Raw genomic sequence first — 21,949 nt, forward strand, 5'->3', positions numbered from 1 at the left:
GTTCTTTTATGCATGATGAAGATCTGTTTGTTTACCTTTTTACACAGTGCATCTATGTACTCCTGACATGCCAAATGTTTGTCTATTATAGTTCTTAGAAAGTTTGTACTTGTTACTTCTTTAATAGTCTTTCCAACTATATTAAGATTTATATTATAATTTTCACTATGTTTGGTCTGAAATACTACATTCATTGTTTTAGACTGATTCATAAACAGGTTGTTTTGTGTTAAGAAATAGAAGTATCTTAAGGAAATGCAACGCATCCGCAAATGCAAGGCTTACAATGCACTTGTTCGACCGCTTCTTGAGTGTTGTTCATCAATATGGTATCCTTACCGGTAGGACTGAGAGAAGAGACAGAGAATATCCAATAAAGAGCGGTGCGTTTAGTCGACGCGAGAGCATTACCGGTATGCTCAATAAAGTCCACTGAAGACGGTACAAGAGAGGAGTTGTGCATCACGAAGAGGTTTACTATCGAAATTTCGGGATACATCTCGCGTAATGACCACGACGAGAAAATTCGAGAAACTAGAGCTAATACGGAGGTCTATTGACTATTATTCTTTCCACGCGCAGTTCCCGAGTGGAACAGGGCAGGGGAGATCAGTTAGTGGTACCAGAAGTACCCTCGACCACACACCGTTAGGTGGCTTGCGGAGCATGATGCAGTCGTAGATGCAGCTGGAATATGTGAGACGCGCAGAGCGGACAGATGGCTTCGGCGCGCTGCAGTTGGTGCACCCATCAAACCAACCGCCGGGCACCGGGCGCTAGCAGACGTCCGTCAGTGCGGGATGCGGCGCGCTGGCGGCGCGACGTAGCACAGTGTGTGTGGGCAGCAGGCAGCGTGCGCGGCGCCATGGCTGACGAGAAGACGGCGCTGCTCGAGGGGGCACCCCGGCTGACCACAGGTAGGCCGCACGCACCCGAGCCCACGCGTCTCGGCCATACACTCCCCCACACCCACGCCCGACATATAACATCTGGCTACAGGTGCGAACACGTCTGTAATTGTTGCGATTATTATTAAAAGTTTTCCAAATTCTGAACACCGTTACACTCATACCATGTAACAAGCTCACGGTACATTTTTGCGTTTACTGAACAGCGCGAGCGCCATTGGTAAATTCTTAGAAGTTCTGACGCCATACTTTACGTAAATGACATCGGGGATGTTTTTGTTTGTAGTGTGTTTTTCGTTGGGTCTAGTGAACAACGCGAGTCATCAATGTATTTTTATGTCTGACGTCATGTTATGGAATTGGCGTCAGCTATGTTTTTGTCTATGTGTGTAAGTTGTAATGTCGTTCGTGTTCTGTAACATCATGCGTGTTAGGTTGTTACATCGTTTAATTACCGTGTTGTACACTAGACCTACGTAGATCTACTGCAGACGGCGAGAGTAATGATCACCTTACTGCCGTTCTCCTTTGCACTTTTCATATAGCCATACTACAGTGCCTGCGTTGTTCAGAATTACGATGCAATGTTCCTTCCGTCATGCATGGATGTCCGAAGGAACAGGCACAGCCGCGACCGCAGCCGTTACGAAATGCCGGCCGTCATGGCCGAACGGTTCTAGGCGCTTCAGTCCGGAACCGCGTTACTGCTACGGTCGCAGGTGCGAATCCTGCCTCGGGCATGGATGTCTGTGACGTCCTTAGTTAGGTTTAAGTAGTTCTAAGTCCAGGGGACTGATGACCTCAGATGTTAAGTCACATAGTGCTTACAGCCATTTTTGAACCGTTACGCAGTTGCGGATGTGGACAACCATCAGCTCTGTATTGGAATCACGACAATGGTTGCCCATATTCGCAACTGAGAATATATTTAATGTATTTCGTAACGGCTGTAATCGCCGAAGTGCCAGTTCCTTCGGACATGCATGCATAACGGAAGGAACATTGCATCGTAATTTCTGAACAACACAGGCACTGCAATATCATATTTATTCACCGATACAGGGCAACCGACTTCCCATTAAAATATCTCCCCTGTACAGGAACATACGTAATGAATGTACGACTGCAGGTTGTAGACACATGGTTGTTGACATGTGGAAATTTGTGTCTGGCTGTGGAGCGTCCTTGGATAGCGTAACCATAAGGCGACCGCTCGCGATGAACGGAGAATATGGGTTAGAGTCCAGATCTGGCACGAATTTTCGTTGTCGTTATTCCATTATACAGCCGATGGTTGTCCATACTAGCAACTGCCCGCATCTCGTGGTCGTGCGGTAGCGTTCTCGCTTCCCATGCCCGGGTTCCCGGGTTCGATTCCCGGCGGGGTCAAGGATTTTCTCTGCCTCGTGATGGTTGGGTGTTGTGTGATGTCCTTAGGTTTAAGTAGTTCTAAGTTCTAGGGGACTGATGACCATAGATGTTAATTCCCATAGTGCTCAGAGCCATTTGAACCATACTCGCAACTGTGAGTATATTCCATGTATTTTTGAAGTTTCGTTGTCGTTATTCCATTATACAGCCGATGGTTGTCCATATTCGCAACTGTGAGTATATTCCATGTATTTTTTTTTTTTTTTTTAGCGGCCGTTGTGACAGACGAATCTGTAGCGTAACCTCAGGTCAAGGTTAGATTGGCGAAGACACAGAAATCTGTCAGGGTGAATAACATTTTTTCAAAATTAAAAAAAGGTGGTTACAGAATGATCTATAGCGTAGGTCAAGGTCTACGTTCGATCGCAAGGTAACGTTTTACTCGGGAGGCGGTGAATGTTCAAAAATGTTCAAATGTGTGTGAAATCTTATGGGACTTAACTGCTAAGGTCATCAGTCCCTAAGCTTATCACTACTTAACCTAAATTATCCTAAGAACAAACACACACATATCCATGCCCGAGGGAGGAGTCGAACCTCCACAGGCGATGAATGATGCCAGTCTTTTTTCTATTTATGGCGGGATTCCATGGTTACAAATGCATCCCCGGAATAAACTACTATTTTTCCACTGTGATCTGATCTGTTCAAAGTGTTAACGATAAGAACATCCCTATCCAAAACCCGCTATTACCGTGGACATCCCGTTAGTTTTCGTTTTTCTCATGTTTCCGTGTTGTTAGTGACGTCAGCCATTTGGATTCTTGATGCTCGTATCTCCACCACGTTAAAGACGTCGTCGATCTCTCGGCATGGTATCGCGTTAGCTACTAATTCCGTTTCAGTTGCAGATGTTAATCGTGTGTTTTGTGTATTATATATCGTTTAGTTCTCGTGCGCGATGGCCTCGATACTGTTGTCTACTAGACCTAGTTTACTAGACCGGTACAAATCTAGTGGAGATTGGGGGTCCACTGATGACGGCGCTTTGCATGACGGCGGATAATTCCTAATATCGTGTCGGACCCACATTTTCCCGGTGTACTGCAGCAACTAAGCCAACGGCCTTGCCGCAGTGGTAACACCGGTTGCCGTCAGATCACCGAAGTTAAGCGGTGTCGGGCTGGACTAGCACTTGGATGGGTGGCCGTCCGGTCTGCCGGGCGCTATTGGCAAGCGGGATGCACTCAGCCCTTGTGAGGCAAACTTAGGAGCTACTTGATTGATTCCGGTCTCGGAAACTGACATACGGCCGGGAGAGCGGTGTGCTGATCACATGCCCCTCCATATCCGCATTCAGTGACGCCTATAGGCTGAGGATGACATGGCGGCCGGTCGGTACCGTTGGGTCTTCTGGCCTGTTCGGAAGGAGTTTAGTTTTTTTTTTTTTTTTTTAATTGCAGCAACTCGACGTGAGTGGACTCAACAAGTCGTTGGAAGTCCCCTGCAGAAATACTGAGCCACGTTGCCTCTATAGCCGACCACAACTGCGAAAGTGACGCCGGTGCAGGATTTTGTGTACGAATTGAACTCTCGATTATGTCCCATAAATGTCCTAAGGAATTCATGTCGGGCGATCTGAGTGGCCAAACCATTAGCTCGAATTGTGTAGAATGTTATTTAAACCAGTCGCGAGTAATTGTGGCGCGGTGAGACGACGCATTGTCATCCATAACGACGCATTGTCATCCATAAAAATTCCATATTTGTTTGGGAACATGAACACCTGCAAATGGCCTCCAGGTGGTCGAACGTAACTATTTACAGTCAATGATCGGTTCCACTGGAGCAGAGGACCCAGTGCATTCCATGTAAACACAGTCGGCTCCATTATGGAGCCACCACCAGCCTGCACAGTGTCTTGTTGGCAACTTGGGTCCATGGTTTCATGACGTCTGCGCCACACTCGAACCCTACCATCAGCTCTTGCCAACTGAAATCGAGACTCATCTGACCAGGCCACGGTTTTCCAGTCGTCTAGGGTCCACTAGATACGGTCACGAGCCCAGGAAAGGCGCCCTAGGCGACGTCGTGTTGTTAGCAAAGGCACTCGCACTGGTCGTCTGCTGACATAGCCCATTAACACCAAATTTCGCCGCATTGTTCTGACGGATACATTCGTCGTACGTCCTACATTGATTTCTGTAGTTACTTCGCGCAATGTTGCTTGTGTGTTAGCACTGACAAGTCCACGCAAACGCCGTTACTCTCTGTCGTTAAGTGAAGGCCATCGACCACTGCGTTGTCCATCGTGGAGGTAATGTCTGAATTTTCGTATTCTCGGCCCCTCTTGACGCTGTGGATCTTGGAATATTAAGTTCACTAACGATTTTCGAAATGGAATGGTTCATGCGTCTAGCTTCAACTGCTACTCCGCGATCAAAGTCCATTGATTCCCACCGTGCAGACATAGTCACTTCGGACACCTTTTCATATGAATCGTCTGAGAAAAAATTACAGCTCCACCACTGCAGTGTCAAAAATGGTTCAAATGGCTCTGAGCACTATGGGACTTAACTTCTGAGGTCATCAGTCCCCTAGAACTTAGAACTACTTAAACCTAACTAATCTGAGGACATCACACACATCCATGCCCGAGGCAGGATTCGAACCTGCGACCGTAGCGGTTCCAGACTGTAGCGCCTAGAACCACTCGGCCACCCCGGCCGGCCACTGCAGTGTCCTTTTATACCTTGCGTACACTATACTACCGCCATCTGTGTACATGCACATCGTTATCAAATGGCTCTGAGCACTATGGGACTTAACATCTGAGGTCATCAGTCCCCTAGAACTTAGAACTACTTAAACCTAACTAACCTAAGGACATCACACACATCCATGCCCGAGGCAGGATTCGAACCTGTGACCGTAGCGGTCGCGCGGTTCCAGACTGTAGCGCCTAGAACCTCTCGGCCACCCCGGCCGGCCACTGCAGTGTCCTTTTATACCTTGCGTACACTATACTACCGCCATCTGTGTACATGCACATCGTTATCAAATGGCTCTGAGCACTATGGGACTTAACATCTGAGATCATCAGTCCCCTAGAACTTAGAACTACTTAAACCTAACTAACCTAAGGACATCACACACATCCATGCCCGCGGCAAGATTCGAACCTGCGACCGTAGCGGTCGCGCGGTTCCAGACTGAAGCGCCTAGAACCGCTCGGCCACATCGGCCGGCCACATCGTTATCGCATGAGTCTTGTCACTTCAGTGACGTCCTTTGGTTGGTTAGGTTTAAGTAGTTCTAAGTTCTAGGAGACTGATGACCTCAGAAGTTAAGTCCCATAGTGCTCAGAGCCATTTGAACCATTTGAACTGTGATACCGCGGTGATTGCCCAGTGACGTCATTCTCATGATGGAGATGCAACTAATATGTGACGTCACTAACGATTGGAAAACATTAGCAAAATAAAAACTGACACATTAATGCGACCTGCGCCGCAGGAGAGGGTTTGGGCGGACATTTTATTGCTACTAATGCCTCCAACCATATTAAAACCTTGAAAATATTACCCTACAGTATGAATATGCGGACGTGAATGTTTCATATGAATTAGCAGTATGTATCTAAAACAATAAAAGATGATACATTTGTTGGCTTCGCCTACACACAACCTGGCTGCACCTTCCGACGTAACATAGGCCTGGAGCTACGCTGCAGATCTGTCTGTTCCCCACAACCTTCGTTTAGTAACAGAGTTTAGTCGTGACATTCATTGGCATCGGTAACTCATGATCAGACCATCACAAACCCAATCATCAGATTACGCTATAGTCGCTGCAGTTTATCTTCTCAACATGATAAAAAAAATTAAAAAAACTATGCCTGGCAGAGGGTTCAATGAACCATGTTCATGCTGTCTCTCTACCGTTCCAGACTGTAGCGCCTAGAACCGCTCGGCTACTCCGGCCGGCGGTATCACAGTATTTCGTTCTCTATTATAACAAAATGACTGGCAGTCATGCAGTATACAAAAAGAACATCCAGCTCAACTGAATTTGGTATATATAAAATCAAATATTGTTGAAATTATCGTATATCGACTGATTTCATTAGAAAATGAGGAAAAGTGAATCGCGTGACAAATCAGGAAATTATTCGTAGCCAGAGAGACAGACCACTACGTCCAAACGATAAATATTTAAAGTGAATCTATGCCGCTGATCTAGAAACACTATAAATCAATTATGATAAGAAAATATGAAATTACCAAAAATATGTTTTTGCCAAAATCCTATTGTCAAAATTTTTTCTTCAAATTTTACCTTAGTCCAAACATTTAGCTTTTTTCGATTTTATCCAGCACAAATTTAATGCATTCTTCAGTGCCTGCTATACGTGTTGTGCCGTCCGTATTTAATAAGTTGTTAAGTGCCCCACCTCCCTCCCCGCCATTGTAGATTCCATTTTCCAATATCTTTTACACGTATGGACCATACACAGTGAAAAGGAATGGAAGTAGTGTAATCCCTGGCTGACTCCTTTCCCTATCCCGGAAGTTTCTGTATATCCTTACTGTATTCTTGCATTTTTGCTGTTTCTTCTTGGTTTCTGTACAGGTTTCTGATTAGCTGTGTAAGATTATTATGTCATTCTCAGGAAGTGCACAGTGCTTCCCACATTTCTGAGTGACTTACAGAAATGCGTTGATGTAGTCTATGACATAAATAAATAAGGATTGTAGATATTCTCTAGCTTTTTCCATGATCTATCTTACGTCTGGTATTTGGCCCCTGGTGTCTCTTTCTTTTCTGATCCCCACTTGTTTCCTTGGTAGCTCTCTGTCCATGTGTGGTTTTAATCGGATCTGGATGACTTTTTTAAGAGAAGTTTGCTAGCATGTAGTATGGAAGTTATTTTTATGCAATTTTCATATCTTCTTGGCTTCGCTACTCTGACGAGCTGCGCTAACAGCTGATTCCTGTTGTGGAGAAACTGGGAGCAGACTGCGATTAATAGAGCGGTCACCTTGAGAAATGTTTAGGGTGAATGCTACGGAGTTGGGTCACAGCTGCCTCGAAGGCGTCGCGTTATCGCTCCAGGAAGCTCCCGGTGGCTGTGGTCGACCCGTTTCCTCTAAGCGTTGCGCATGCACCGTGTTGACTGTGTAACTGGCACCCAAGGGAGCAGTACAGAGTGCCTGGCAAGAGTTGGTGTGGTTGGTACTCTACACGTCTCTGATTTCCGGCAGTTAAAAAAAATGACAAGTTCATCCGTGTGAAGTGTCATGCGTGTAACATGCAATAATTTTCACAGTCAGCATCTGGCGGAAGATTGATCATAAACTCCTGGGAAGTTCTAGTCGCCGCCAGGAGTGGCCGAGCGGTTCTAGGCGCTACAGTCTGGAACCGCGCGACCGCTACGGTCGCAGGTTCGAATCCTGACTCGGGCATGGATGTGTGTGATGTCCTTAGGTTAGTTAGGTTTAAGTAGTTCTAAGTTATAGGGGACTGATGACCACAGCAGTTAAGTCCCATAGTGCTCAGAGTCATTTGAACCATTTGAAGTTCTGGTCATACGTAAAGCCACTGAAAAGGCCTAACCTTTCCATTCTCTCTCCCTTCGGTCCGTCTGGTGTTGCAACTAAAGGCAGCAGACAGAAAACGGAAATACTAAATTCCTCATTACTATTTATGTATTTACCATACGGTTTTACAAGTACACAGATGTCCGCCACACACCGTCAAGTGGCTTGCGGAGTATGGATGTAGATGAGTAGATGAGATGAGAAGTAGCTACAGTCAAATGGAAATGTCCAAATGTGACAATTAGTCAAGAGCTCTTTGTGCCACTTGATGTAAAGTCCACCGATCACCGCCAAATGCTCGAAGTGGGCACTCCTTAACAACGTTATCTATTGTTTGCTCCTCCGCTCTGCATTCGCAGTCAGAAGAGGGACAGAAACCAACACTTCTTTATGGTTTAAACAGATCTTCCTTGGCCATTTCCAATGCTGTCCAGCCTCGACCAGATTTGGCTTGGTACTTCGAATCCCTTGACCTTCCTTGTTGGTTACTGAACCAGATGAGCGTTGTTGGGTGGACGTTCGTTCCAGCGTTGCCACCATTTGGAGGCCGCGTCGAAAGAGCCGATACCTTCTAGACCAAGCCAGAGTGCTTTGCGTGATTTCAGACGAGCTGCTGGTGCGTCTTGCACGGCATCATACAATAGAGAGTTCTTATGAAAAGTAATATTTTTGAGCAAGTTTATCTTAGCTGCTTTCCTCCTTAGATATTGCGGAGCAATATTAGCTAAGACTGGCAGCCACTAACTGGGAGTAGATCTGACAGTACCCGTGACTGCTCCCTAGCCTTCACTAAGCTGGACATCAATCTTCTTTATGTGCACTGTTCTCCCACACAGGAGCGCAGTATTCTGCAGCAGAATACACAAGAGCGAGAGCAGCAGAGCGTAGGGTATTTTCATCCACGCCCCCGCTGCTTCCGGCAATCTTGCGAAGTAGATTTACACTTCAGCCAAGTTTCTTAGTTAACTTGATGCACTGTTGTTTGAATGTCCGCGACCGATCCAGAGTGATTCCTAGATATATTGGATTGTAGTTATGTGATACTTCGATTCCGTCGAAAGTCACATGTAACTTCCTTTTGGCTTCTTTATTAGTTACGTGGAATACAGTAGTCTCAGTGAATAGGTATGAGGATACTATCAATGTTTGGCAGCCGCACAGACTCACTAACCAGAAGTATTGATGTAAACACCGCCGATATAGAGAAACTTAAGAGGGTTAAGAGGCTTAAGGATAACAACGCACCAGGTCCTGGAATAATGTCAGATTTTACATAGAAAATTCTGCAGTGTGAGCTCTTTCCCTAGTTAATATTCCTTGGGAATTTTTCCGCAGCTGGCTCCGAGTTACTGGAAAAGAACGCGGGTCACTCCTGTTTAGAAAAAGGATAAAATCGGATGCTCAGAGTTATATGTCAATATCGATGGCTTCCATTTGTTGCAGGATCCTAGAGCTTATCCTAAGATCGAACATCACACTCCGGAAGGAAAACAAGCTTGTCTCGAAGGTTAAGCACGGAATCACGAAAAATCGCTCCGTGAGACACAACTTGATTTGCGGAAAGCATTCGACGTAGTGTCACAATGCAGACTGTCAACGAAGGCCCGAGCATAAGGAATAGGTTCCCAGATGTGAGAGTGGTTCGAAGACTCCTTAAACGCGAGAGGCGTTCAATAAGTAATGCAATACATTTTTTCTCGGCCAGTTTCGGTTGAATAAAGGGGAATTTGCCGTGGGACATGGTGGAATATTCCCTCTTCTCCGTCCGAACAGGCCTTGGAAGACCCAACGATACCGACTGGCTGCCGTGTCATCCTCAGCTCACAGGCGTTACTGGATGCGGATATGGAGGGGCATGTGGTCAGCACACCGCTCTCCCAGCCGCATGTCAGTTTACGAGACCGGAACCGCTACTTCTCAACCAAGCAGCTCCTCAAGTTGCCTCACAAGGGCTGAGTGCACCCCGCTTGGCAACAGCGATCGGCGGACCGGATGGTCACCCATCCAAGTGCTAGCCCAGCCCGACAGCGCTTAACTTCAGTGATCTGACGGGAACCGGTATTACCACTGCGACAAGGCCGTTGGCGGAATATTTCTGGGGTTCAGCCCTTATAGTTTTATGAAGTTCCGTGGCATTACACGTAGGCTTCAAAATGGCGTCTGTAATAGGGATGCGTTCCAAGTAGAGAGGTATCATTGAGTTTCTTTTAGCGGGAATCCAGAGCATCGCAGATATTCATAAACGCTTGCAGAAAATCCACGGAGAACTGGCAGCGAACAAAAGCAAGCTGAATCGTTGGGCGAGGCGTCTGTCATCATTGCATGAAGACCGCACAAACCTGTCGGATCCTCCGAGTGCCGGCCGGACGCACAATGCTGTGACTCCTGCAGTGTTGGAACTAACATTGGAGACGATCGACAGATCACATTTTAATACGTCGCTGCACAGTTCAAGGCTCCACACATGTCTGCGCACCCGAGAAGAGCTCAAAAACTTGATCTACATCTACATCTACGTGATTACCCTGCTATTCACAATAAAGTGCCTGGCAGAGGGTTCAATGAACCACCTTCAGGCTGTCTCTCTCGAACGGCACGCGGGAAAAACGAGCACTTAAATTTTTCTGTGCCAGCCCTGATTTCTCTTATTTTATCGTGATGATCATTTCCCCCTATGTAGGTGGGTGCCAACAGAATGTTTTCGCAATCGGAGGAGAAAACTAGTGATTGAAATTTCGTTAGAAGATCCCGTCGCAAGGAAAAATGCCTTTGTTTTAATGATTGCCACTCCAATTCACGTATCATGTCTGTGACACTATCTCCCCTATTTCGTGATAATACAAAACGAGCTGCCCTTCTTTGAACTTTTTCGATGTCATCCGTCAGTCCCACCTGATGCGGAACCCACACCGCACAACAGTACTACAGAATAGGGTGGACAAGCGTAGTGTAAGCAGTCTCTTTGGTAGACCTGTTGCACCTTCTAAGTGTTCTGCCAATGAATCGCAGTCTTTGGTTTGCTCCACCTACAATGTTATCTACGTGATCGTTCCAATTTAGGTTATTTGTGATTTTTGTCCCTAAGTATTTTGTTGAATTTACAGCCCTCAGATTTGTGTGACTTACCGTGTAATCGAAATTTAGCGGACCTCTTTTAGTACTCAAGTGAATAACTTCACACTTTTTGTTATTGAGGGCCAATTGCCAACTTTCGCACCATACAGATATCGTATCTAAATCATTTTGCAATTCGTTTTGATCATCAGATGACTTTACAAGACGGTAAATGACAGCATCATCTGCAGACAGTCTAAGACGGATACTCAGATTGTCTCCTATGTCGTTAATACAGATCAGGAACAATAGATGGCCTGTAACACTTCCGTGGGGAACGCCGGATATTACTTCTGTTTTACTGGATGACTTTCCGTCTATTACTACGAACTGTGACCTTTCTGACAGGAAATCACGAATCCAGTCGCACAACTGAGGCGATGCTCCGTAGGCACGCAGTTTGATTAGAAGACGCTTGTGAGGAACGGTGTCGAAAGCGTTCTGGAAATCTAAAAATATGGAATCAATTTGACATCCCCTGTCGATAGCACTTATTACTTCATGAGTATAAAGAGCTAGTTGTGTTTCACAAGAACGATGTTTTCTGAATCTGTGCTGCCTATATGTCAATAAATCGTTTTCTTCGAGGTACTTCATAGTGTTCGACTACAGTATATGGCCTAAAACCCTACTGCAAATCGACGTTAGTGATATAGGCCTGTAATTCATTGGGCTGCTCTTCCTCATCCACCATACAGCCCGGATCTCACACCTTCCGACTTCGATATGTGTGGCCCGATGAAGGATGGACTCCACGGGAAGCAGTACGTGGTTCGTGAGGAGGCTATTGATGCATCATGACGTTGGCTCCGGTGTCTATCAGTACAGTGGTGCAAGGCGCGCTTCCACCAAGGTGGCGCAGAACCGTCGCATTGAGCGGAGATAATGTCAAAAATAGAATTTTGTGGCCAAAAGAGAGGAGAATAATAAGGTGTACTCGAATCCCTTATAAAGCCAACTTGCTTTCAGAAGAAAATGTGTTGCATCACTTACTGAACGCCCCTCGTAATAGAGCTCGTTACGTTGTCTTGAACGGCGAGTCTTCATCAGAGACAACAGTATCGTAAGGAGTGTCCCAGGGAAGTGTGATAGGACCGCCCATGTTTTCTATATGTATAAACGAACTGCTGGATAGGGTAAGCAGCAATCTTTGACTGTTTCCTGATGAAGCTGTAGTGTACGGGAAAGTGTTGTCGTTGAGTGATGCAGGAGGTCGCATGGCGTTTTATACACTCCTGGAAATGGAAAAAAGAACAAATTGACACCGGTGTGTCAGACCCACCATACTTGCTCCGGACACTGCGAGAGGGCTGTACAAGCAATGATCACACGCACGGCACAGCGGACACACCAGGAACCGCGGTGTTGGCCGTCGAATGGCGCTAGCTGCGCAACATTTGTGCACCGCCGCCGTCAGTGTCAGCCAGTTTGCCGTGGCATACGGAGCTCCATCGCAGTCTTTAACACTGGTAGCATGCCGCGACAGCGTGGACGTGAACCGTATGTGCAGTTGACGGACTTTGAGCGAGGGCGTATAGTGGGCATGCGGGAGGCCGGGTGGACGTACCGCCGAATTGCTCAACACGTGGGGCGTGAGGTCTCCACAGTACATCGATGTTGTCGCCAGTGGTCGGCGGAAGGTGCACGTGCCCGTCGACCTGGGACCGGACCGCAGCGACGCACGGATGCACGCCAAGACCGTAGGATCCTACGCAGTGCCGTAGGGGACCGTACCGCCACTTCCCAGCAAATTAGGGACACTGTTGCTCCTGGGGTATCGGCGAGGACCATTCGCAACCGTCTCCATGAAGCTGGGCTACGGTCCAGCACACCGTTAGGCCGTCTTCCGCTCACGCCCCAACATCGTGCAGCCCGCCTCCAGTGGTGTCGCCACAGGCGTGAATGAAGAGACGAATGGAGACGTGTCGTCTTCAGCGATGAGAGTCGCTTCTGCCTTGGTGCCAATGATGGTCGTAAGCGTGTTTGGCGCCGTGGAGGTGAGCGCCACAATCAGGACTGCATACGACCGAGGCACACAGCGCCAACACCCGGCATAATGGTGTGGGGAGCAATCTCCTACACTGGCCGTACACCACTGGTGATCGTCGAGGGGACACTGAATAGTGCACGGTACATCCAAACCGTCATCGAACCCATCGTTCTACCATTCCTAGACCGGCAAGGGAACTTGCTGTTCCAACAGGACAATGCTCGTCCGCATGTATCCCGTGCCACCCAACGTGCTCTAGAAGGTGTAAGTCAACTACCCTGGCCAGCAAGATCTCCGGATCTGTCCCCCATTGAGCATGTTTGGGACTGGATGAAGCGTCGTCTCACGCGGTCTGCACGTCCAGCACGAACGCTGGTCCAACTGAGGCGCCAGGTGGAAATGGCATGGCAAGCCGTTCCACAGGACTACATCCAGCATCTCTACGATCGTCTCCATGGGAGAATAGCAGCCTGCATTGCTGCGAAAGGTGGATATACACTGTACTAGTGCCGACATTGTGCATGCTCTGTTGCCTGTGTCTATGTGCCTGTGGTTCTGTCAGTGTGATCATGTGATGTATCTGACCCCAGGAATGTGTCAATAAAGTTTCCCCTTCCTGGGACAATGAATTCACGGTGTTCTTATTTCAATTTCCAGGAGTGTAGTATCTGTTTGGCTGTTAGAATACAGTATTAGTGATGAGCTGCTTGATACAGTCACGCCGATTAAATATCTAGGCTTTCCAAAAATAGAATAATGTCTGATGAGATACCACAATCACTGGTTATACAATGTTAATTATAATCCGTCTTGACTGCAAAAATATTTATTCACATGACCGGTTTCGGTTCCTCTAGAACCATCTTCAGATCTGCAATTTCGGTTACAGGAGTAACCAAACCACACACAGCAACCTTCACATGCTGTGTCACATAAAACACGTGACGCAGCATGTGAAGGTTGCTGTGTGTGGACGGGTTACTCCCGTAACTGAAATTGCAGATCTTAGATGGTTCTAGAGGAACCGAAACCGGTCATGTGAATAAATATTTTCGCAATCAAGATGGATTATAATTAACATTAAATATCTAGGCGTAAACGAAGGTCTGTAGCAGGGAACATTGGAAAAAATATAGAAAAATGTAGCTCATCTACAAAGGACACGGCATACAGAACGCACCATTATTCAGTACTTCTCGAGCGTTTGGAATCCCCACCACGTCGGATCGTAGAAAGTACATAGTATGTGCGACGAAACACAACCAACTTTCGTCGGACTTACTACATATGATATGTGATTTGACAGATTTTTGCTACTCACCGCATGTATCATACATTTTTAGCGATGTCACTCTGTTTTACTGATTCTGTAGCAAAGGACACTACCGTCCGATTCTTATTATGACGTTGGCTTACCAATGATTTCAGCCTACTTCACTTCTGAAGATGATAGTTTCAACTGCCGAAACCGGTAAAGTGGGTCGTACAAAGATTCTCTTGTGCAGCTGACGACTGACCTTTTGTCTTTGTCGACTTCTCTGTAAATGTAGGTAAATCCAAGATAATACCACAACAAAAAGAAAGAATCCGATAGTACCCGAGAACAGCATTAGTTATGAACAGCTTGAGTACCTCACGTCGTATAAGTATTTAGGGGTAATACTGAAAGCGATATAAAATACGACGATCACGGCAATCAAAGCCAACACAAGACTTGGATGTGTTGGAAGTGTTTGGGAAAGTACAGCGCATCTGTAAAAGAAATCACATACAAGGGTAGCACAAAAATGTGGCATCACCACCAAAAATGCAAGCCTGAACATAGTAGCAGATGGTAGGCAAGCTCGCAAACTGCGCTGTTGTGTTTCACAACAAACGGCACTTGTGCAGTGTCCTCAAGTATCAGTCGTGATCAGAACAGTGTTCTGTGTAGTTGTGAGTGCGTTACGTCGGAGGTAAGCAAACTCGAGTTTGGGCGAATTGCTGGTGCTCGTATGGTGGGCGATTCCGTAATCAAGGTAGCCGAAATGTTTGGCGTCTCAAGATGCACCGTATCGAAAATTTATACCGCATACAGGGAAAGAGGAAAAACATGATCCGCTAAGACACAACGCGGACAAAGGTGAGTGTTGAGCGATCGTCGCAGAGGGTCATTGAAAAGGGTTGTGACGAAAAAAATAAGGGGACGACAACTGCGAAAGTCCCTGCAGAACTGAATGCCACACTCGCGATCCCTGTCAGCACCAAAGCACCGCGAAGGAGCTCCACAGCAGGGAACTGGAGGAATTCCAAAACCACTCACCAATGATGCAAATGTCCGTAACAGGAAAACGTGGAGGAAAAGCCATAAAACCTGAACTGTGGGGCAATGGAAGAAAATTATTTGGTTACATGAGTCTTATTTCACACTTTCTCCAAGTTCTGACCGATCTTGGGCGCCAAGAGACAAACATGGCGGGAGTCGGTGATGCTCTACGTGATATTCCTTGGGCCCCCTGGTCAATCTACAACATCGCATAACTGACAAAGATTCTGTGACCATTCTGGCTGACAAGGTACATCCCATGGTACAATATTTGTTCCCCAACGGTGTTCCAAGACGACAGGGCCGCTGTCCACACAGCTCACATCCTCCAGGACTGGTTTTGTGAGCGCGATAATGAATTCTCGCATTTCCCCTGGCCACCATAGTTACCGATCTTCATGTTATTGAGCCTTTGTGGTCTACTTGGGAGAGAAGGGTGCCTGAACGCTATGCATGTCTATAATCGCTACAGAACTTGCAGGAATAATGCTATAACATTATTTTGAAAACCATACAGGATTTGTATTCATCCATTTCGAGGCGACTAGAAGCTGGTTTGAATACGAATAGGTTTGCTACGCCGTAATAGGCGCGTAATGTATGTGTTTTTGGTGTTTCCGTATTTTTGTACATCCCCTGTAAAGGATGGTAGTGGGACCTGAGCATTATTTCAGCGTTTGGAGACCGTGTCAAGTAGGCATGACGACAGACATCGAAGGAATTCAGATTCACGCTGATGGATCGGTGTAGACTATAGCAAATGGTAGTAGTCCTCGATGAATTTAAATGGGAATCACTCGAAGAAAGACAACGTAGTTCTCGCTATACCCTGTTGGGTAAATTCAGATAAAGTGTATTCGAAGAGGACTGTAGGATCGTTAAGCTGGGTGCATCGTATATCTGGCGTAGGGATCATGAGAATAACATATTCGAAGAGGACTGTACGACCGTTAAGCTGGCACCATCGTATATCTGGTATAGGGATCATGAGAATAGCATAAGAGAGATTAGGCCGTTTACGGAGGCAGATCGGCAGTCTTTTCCCCTCTCTCAACACGCGAATGGAATAGGAAAGAGAAAATTACTATTATTGGTACGAAGTATCCTTCGCCATCAACAGTACAGTAGCTTGCGAAGTATACACCTCGCCAGTCAAAAAAGTTTCGGGACTGGATTAATAAAATAGAAAGACAAGTTAAGATGGTAGTTTTAATGTTTGAGGCGTTCTCCATAGTATCTTTCCACTTAAGAGTGTTCTGGAAACATGCACCAGGCTCTGGCTAAGCCATCCTTTCATTCAGGAGTGCTAGTTCTGCAAGGTTCGAAGAAGAGCTTCTGTGAGTTTTGGAAGGTAGGAGACGAGGTACTGGCAGAATTGCAGCTGTGAGTACGGGTCGTGAGCCGTGCTTCGGAGCTCAGATGGTAGAGCACTTGCCCGCGAAAGGCAAAGACCCGAGTTCGAGTCTCGGTGCGGCACGCAGTTTTATCTGCCAGGAAGTTTCATATCAGCGCACACTCCGCTGCAGAGTGAAAATCTCATTCGGGATCGCACAGGACGTTGATACAGCCACGTCAAATGTCAGATAAGGGCTTCTTTGGAACGTTGTTCACCTCGTGTCACACTGGCTTGGATGTAGGTTATGCAGTCAAAGCGTTGAAGCTTCATGTGAACTGCCGCTCTTTGTCGTTCGTGTTGATCACACAGTCCACCCCTCGCATGAGTGGTCAGCGCGTATGACTGCCATGATGCGGGCCCGTGTTCGATCCGCATCAGCGTCGGATATCTTCTCCGCAAGGAGACTGGGTGTTGTGTTATCATCACCATCATTTCATCGACACGCAACTCACCAAGTGTGGTGTTGACAGAAGAGACTTGCGACTCGATAGCCGAACCTCTCCAGGTAGGGAATCCCGTCCATCATTGCCATACAATCATTTCTTTTCAATAGTAACACCAAGTCTGGTCGCTTTTGGTGACTTTTTCCAGAGAAGAGTTGTCAGCGGTTTGCATTTCAGTCAAGTCATTTTTTGTGAGGGAGTCAAGGATTTTATCAATGATTCCTGGAGTCGTAACCTCCACAGGGGACCAGGACATTCAGCATCACTTGTGCCCATTTGACCACTCCGAAAATTTTGAAACCACTTATAAACTGTTCTAATCGAAGGTGCAGAGTCACCATAATGTTTATCAAGCTTCTCTCTAGTCTCCTGAGGTGTTTTGCCTTTCATAAAGCAATGTTTAATAACCACACGGAATTCTTTTTCGTCAGTTTTTTTGACAGTCACTCGACTTCCTTGATTCACACGAATGCCAAACACAAAGAAATAGACCAATATGGCTGAAACTTGGTGTGCGTTCTTTCCAAAGATGATACTAGCTAAACGTGACCTCGATACGCGCCGGTGGTGCTATCTCTCGGACTTTGCACGGACTTTTCAAACGCCCCTCGTATATGAATCAGGATCGTGGGTCACCAAAGGTTTCCCATGCCGGTCCTGTGGGAGCTAACGATTTATGAGAGGCTATAGATGGCCATGGCACACCTCAAGGAACTGGTGGACTCTCATCCTCGCCTGATTGAGGCCGTTAAGAAGGAAGTACCCATGGTCTAGGGGTAGCGTCTTTGATTCATAATCAAAACGTCTTCGGTCCCGGGTTCGATCCCCGCCACTGCCTACATTTTGATAAATGATCGGCATTGGCGACCGAAGACTTCCGGCATAAGAAGTCAGCCTCATTCTGCCAACGGCCTTGTCAAAGCGGGAGGAGGAGCGGATAGAGGTTCAGGGCACTCTCTTGTCCTAGGGGTGTGAAATTGCCCCTAAAGGCGGAAGAATCAGCAATGATCAACGACATGAGGATGCAGAAGGCAATGGAAACCACTGCATTAAAGACACGTAACGTGTATCCACAGGACATGTGACCTGTAATTGAAGAAGTGTCATGATGATCTCTCCATTGGCAAAAGATTCCGAAATAGTCCCCCATTCGGATCTCCGGGAGGGGACTGCCAAGGGGGAGGTTACCATGAGAAAAAGATTGAATAATCAACGAAAGGATAACGTTCTACGAGTCGGGGCGTGGAATGTCAGAAGCTTGAATGTGGTAGGGAAACTAGAAATTCTGAAAAGGGAAATGCAAAGGCTCAATCTAGATATAGTAGGGGTCAGTGAAGTGAAGTGGAAGGAAGACAAGGATTTCTGGTCGGGTAATATGAACAGCAGAAAATGGTATAACAGGTGTAGGATTCGTTATGAATAGGAAGGTAGGGCAGAGGGTGTGTTACTGTGAACAGTTCAGTGACCGGGTTGTTCTAATCAGAATCGACAGCAGACCAACACGATAGTTCAGGTATACATGCCGACGTCGAAAGCTGAAGATGAACAGATAGAGAAAGTGTATGAGAATATTGAAAGGGTAATGCAGTATGTAAAGGGGGACGAAAATCTAATAGTCATGGGCGACTGGAATGCAGTTGTAGGGGAAGGAGTAGAAGAAAAGGTTACAGGAGAATATGGGCTTGGGACAAGGAATGAAAGAGGAGAAAGACTAATTGAGTTCTGTAACAAGTTTCAGCTAGTAATAGCGAATACCCTGTTCAAGAATCACAAGAGGAGGAGGTATACTTGGAAAAGGCCGGGAGATACGGGAAGATTTCAATTAGATTACATCATGGTCAGAAAGAGATTCCGAAATCAGATACTGGATTGTAAGGCGTACCCAGGAGCAGATACAGACTCAGATCACAATATAGTAGTGATGAAGAGTAGGCTGAAGTTCAAGACATTAGTAAGGAAGAATCAATACGCAAAGAAGTGGAATACTGAAGTACTAAGGAATGACGAGATACGTTTGAAGTTTTCTAACGGTATAGATACAGCAATAAGGAATAGCGCAGTAGGCAGTACAGTTGAAGAGGAATGGACATCTCTAAAAAGGGCCATCACAGAAGTTGGGAAGGAAAACATAGGTACAAGGAAGGTAGCTGCGAAAAAACGTGGGTAACAGAAGAAATACTTCAGTTGATTGATGAAAGGAGGAAGTTCAAACATGTTCCGGGAAAATCAGGAATACAGAAATACAAGTCGTTGAGGAATGAAATAAATAGGAAGTGCAGGAAAGCCAAGACGAAATGGCTGCAGGAAAAATGTGAAGACATCGAAAAAGATGTGATTGTCGGAAGGACAGACTCAGCATACAGGAAAGTCAAAACAACCTTTGGTGACAAAAAAATGGTTCAAATGGCTCTGAGAACTATGGGACTTAACTACTGTGGTCATCAGTCCCCTAGAACTTAGAACTACTTAAACCTAACTAACCTAAGGACATCACACTCATCCATGCCCGAGGCAGGATTCGAACCTGCGACCGTAGCAGTCGCGCGGTTCCGGACTGCGCGCCTAGAACCGCTAGACCACCGCGGCCGGCTTTGGTGACATTAAAAGCAACGGTGGTAACATTAAGAGTGCAGCGGGAATTCCACTGTTAAATGCAGAGGAGAGAGCAGATAGGTGGAAAGAATACATTGAAAGCCTCTATGAGGGTGAAGATTTGTCTGATGTGATAGAAGAGGAAACAGGAGTCCATTTAGAAGATATAGGGGATCCAGTATTAGAATCGGAATTTAAAAGAGCTTTGGAGGACTTACGGTCAAATAAGGCAGAAGGGATAGATAACATTCCATCAGAATTTCTAAAATCATTGGGGGAAGTGGCAACAAAACGACTATTCACGTTGGTGTGTAGAATATATGAGTCTGGTGACATACCATCTGACTTTCGGAAAAGCATCGTCCACACAATTCCGAAGACGGCAAGAGCTGACAAGTGCGAGATTTATCGCACAATCAGCTTAACAGCTCATGCATTGAAGCCGCTTACAAGAATAATATACAGAAAGAAGAATGGAAAAGAAAATTGAGAATGCGCTAGGTGACGATCAGTTTGGCTTTAGGAAGAGTAAAGGGACGAGAGAGGCAGTTCTGACTTTACGGCTAATAATGGAAGCAAGGCTAAAGAAAAATCAAGACACTTTCATAGGATTTGTCGACCTGGAAAAAGCGTTCGACAATATAAAATGGTGCAAGCTGTCCGACATTCTGAAAAAAGTAGGGGTAAGCTATAGGGAGAGACGGGTCATATACAATATGCACAACAACCAAGAGGGAATGATAAGAGTGGACGATCAAGAACGAAGTGCTCGTATTAAGGAAGCAATGATGGAAATAAAAGAAAGGTTCAGGAGTGGAATAAAAATACAAGGTGAAAGGATATCAATGATACGATTCGCTGATGACATTGCTATCCTGAGTGAAAGTGAAGAAGAATTAAATGATCTGCTGAACGGAATGAACAGTCTAATGAGTACACAGTATGGTCTGAGAGTAAATCGGAGAAAGACGAAGGTAATGAGAAGTAGTAGAAATGAGAACAGCGAGAAACTTAACATCAGGATTGATGGTCACGAAGTCAATTAAGTTAAGGAATTCTGCTACCTAGGCAGTAAAATAACCAATGACGGACGGAGCAAGGAGGACATCAAAAGCAGACTCGCTATGGCAAAAAAGACATTTCTGGCCAAGAGAAGTCTACTAATATCAAATACCGGCCTTAATTTGAGGAAGAAATTTCTGAGGATGTACGTCTGGAGTACAGCATTGTATGGTAGTGAAACATGGACTGTGGGAAGACCGGAGCAGAAGAGAATCGAAGCATTTGAGAAGTGGTGCTATAGACGAATGTTGAAAATTAGGTGGACTGATAAGGTAAGGAATGAGGAGGTTCTACGCAGAATCGGAGAGGAAAGGAATATGTGGAAAACACTGATAAGGAGAAGGGACAGGATGATAGGACATCTGCTAAGATATGAGGGAATGACTTCCATGGTACTAGAGGGAGCTGTAGAGGGCAAAAACTGTAGAGGAAGACAGAGATTGGAATACGTCAAGCAAATAATTGAGGACGTAGGTTGCAAGTGCTACTCTGAGATGAAGAGGTTAGCACAGGAAAGGAATTCGTGGCGGGATGCATCAAACCAGTCAGTAGACTGGTGACAAAAAAAAAAAAAAAAAAAAAAAAAAAAAAAAAAAAAAAAAAAAAAAAAAAAAAATAAATAAATAAATAAAAAAAGGCGGTGTTACATTATGCTAGCGCGATACCTCTTGGCGTCGATTAACTTTTTTGTCCGCTATGCTTGTTTCACTTCCAAAGATATTATTAATACACAGACGGGAAAAAAATCGCAACACCAAGAACGAGTTGTGCGATATAAATGGAAGTTAGTAAGCGTGTTTCTAAATATGAAAAATGATGTTTATTTAAATTTCAAGTCAGTCGCATAAGAATGGCGCTAGTAACGAACCTATCGGACTATAGATCGGGTTTGCTTTAAATATACGCTGTAACGGTTGTGAGCGTTAGTTATCTTTGAGATTGGTCGTTGTGAGTTAATGCTAGTGGAGTATGCCTTTAAGACGGCAAAGACGTCAGCATTGCTCAAGAGAATGTTCGGTCGCAAGAAAGCTGCGCTCTGGATGGCCCATGGTGCTACCAAGAGGGAAGACCACCGTTATCGGCGTATGGTTCTGGGGCATCTTACTACATCTGCATCAACAATTTGAGCTGCAGCTGGGAGCACAGTGACACAAAGAACTGTTACAAA

General features: G+C 45.8%; 1 protein-coding gene across 1 annotated transcript in view; it reads left to right on the forward strand.

The window, feature by feature from the left end:
• Positions 1 to 805: 805 nt before the first annotated feature.
• LOC124802806 (putative inorganic phosphate cotransporter) overlaps positions 806 to 21,949 on the forward strand; it is a 375,509-nt gene continuing 354,365 nt past the window's right edge. Inside the window, exon 1 of the mRNA XM_047263811.1 lies at positions 806 to 917. Coding sequence (XP_047119767.1) covers positions 866 to 917 — 52 coding nt within the window. The 5' untranslated portion in view covers positions 806 to 865. The remainder of the gene's footprint in view (positions 918 to 21,949) is intronic.

The sequence above is a fragment of the Schistocerca piceifrons genome, chromosome 6, assembly GCF_021461385.2.
Source record: "Schistocerca piceifrons isolate TAMUIC-IGC-003096 chromosome 6, iqSchPice1.1, whole genome shotgun sequence".
NCBI classification, from domain to species: domain Eukaryota; kingdom Metazoa; phylum Arthropoda; class Insecta; order Orthoptera; family Acrididae; genus Schistocerca; species Schistocerca piceifrons.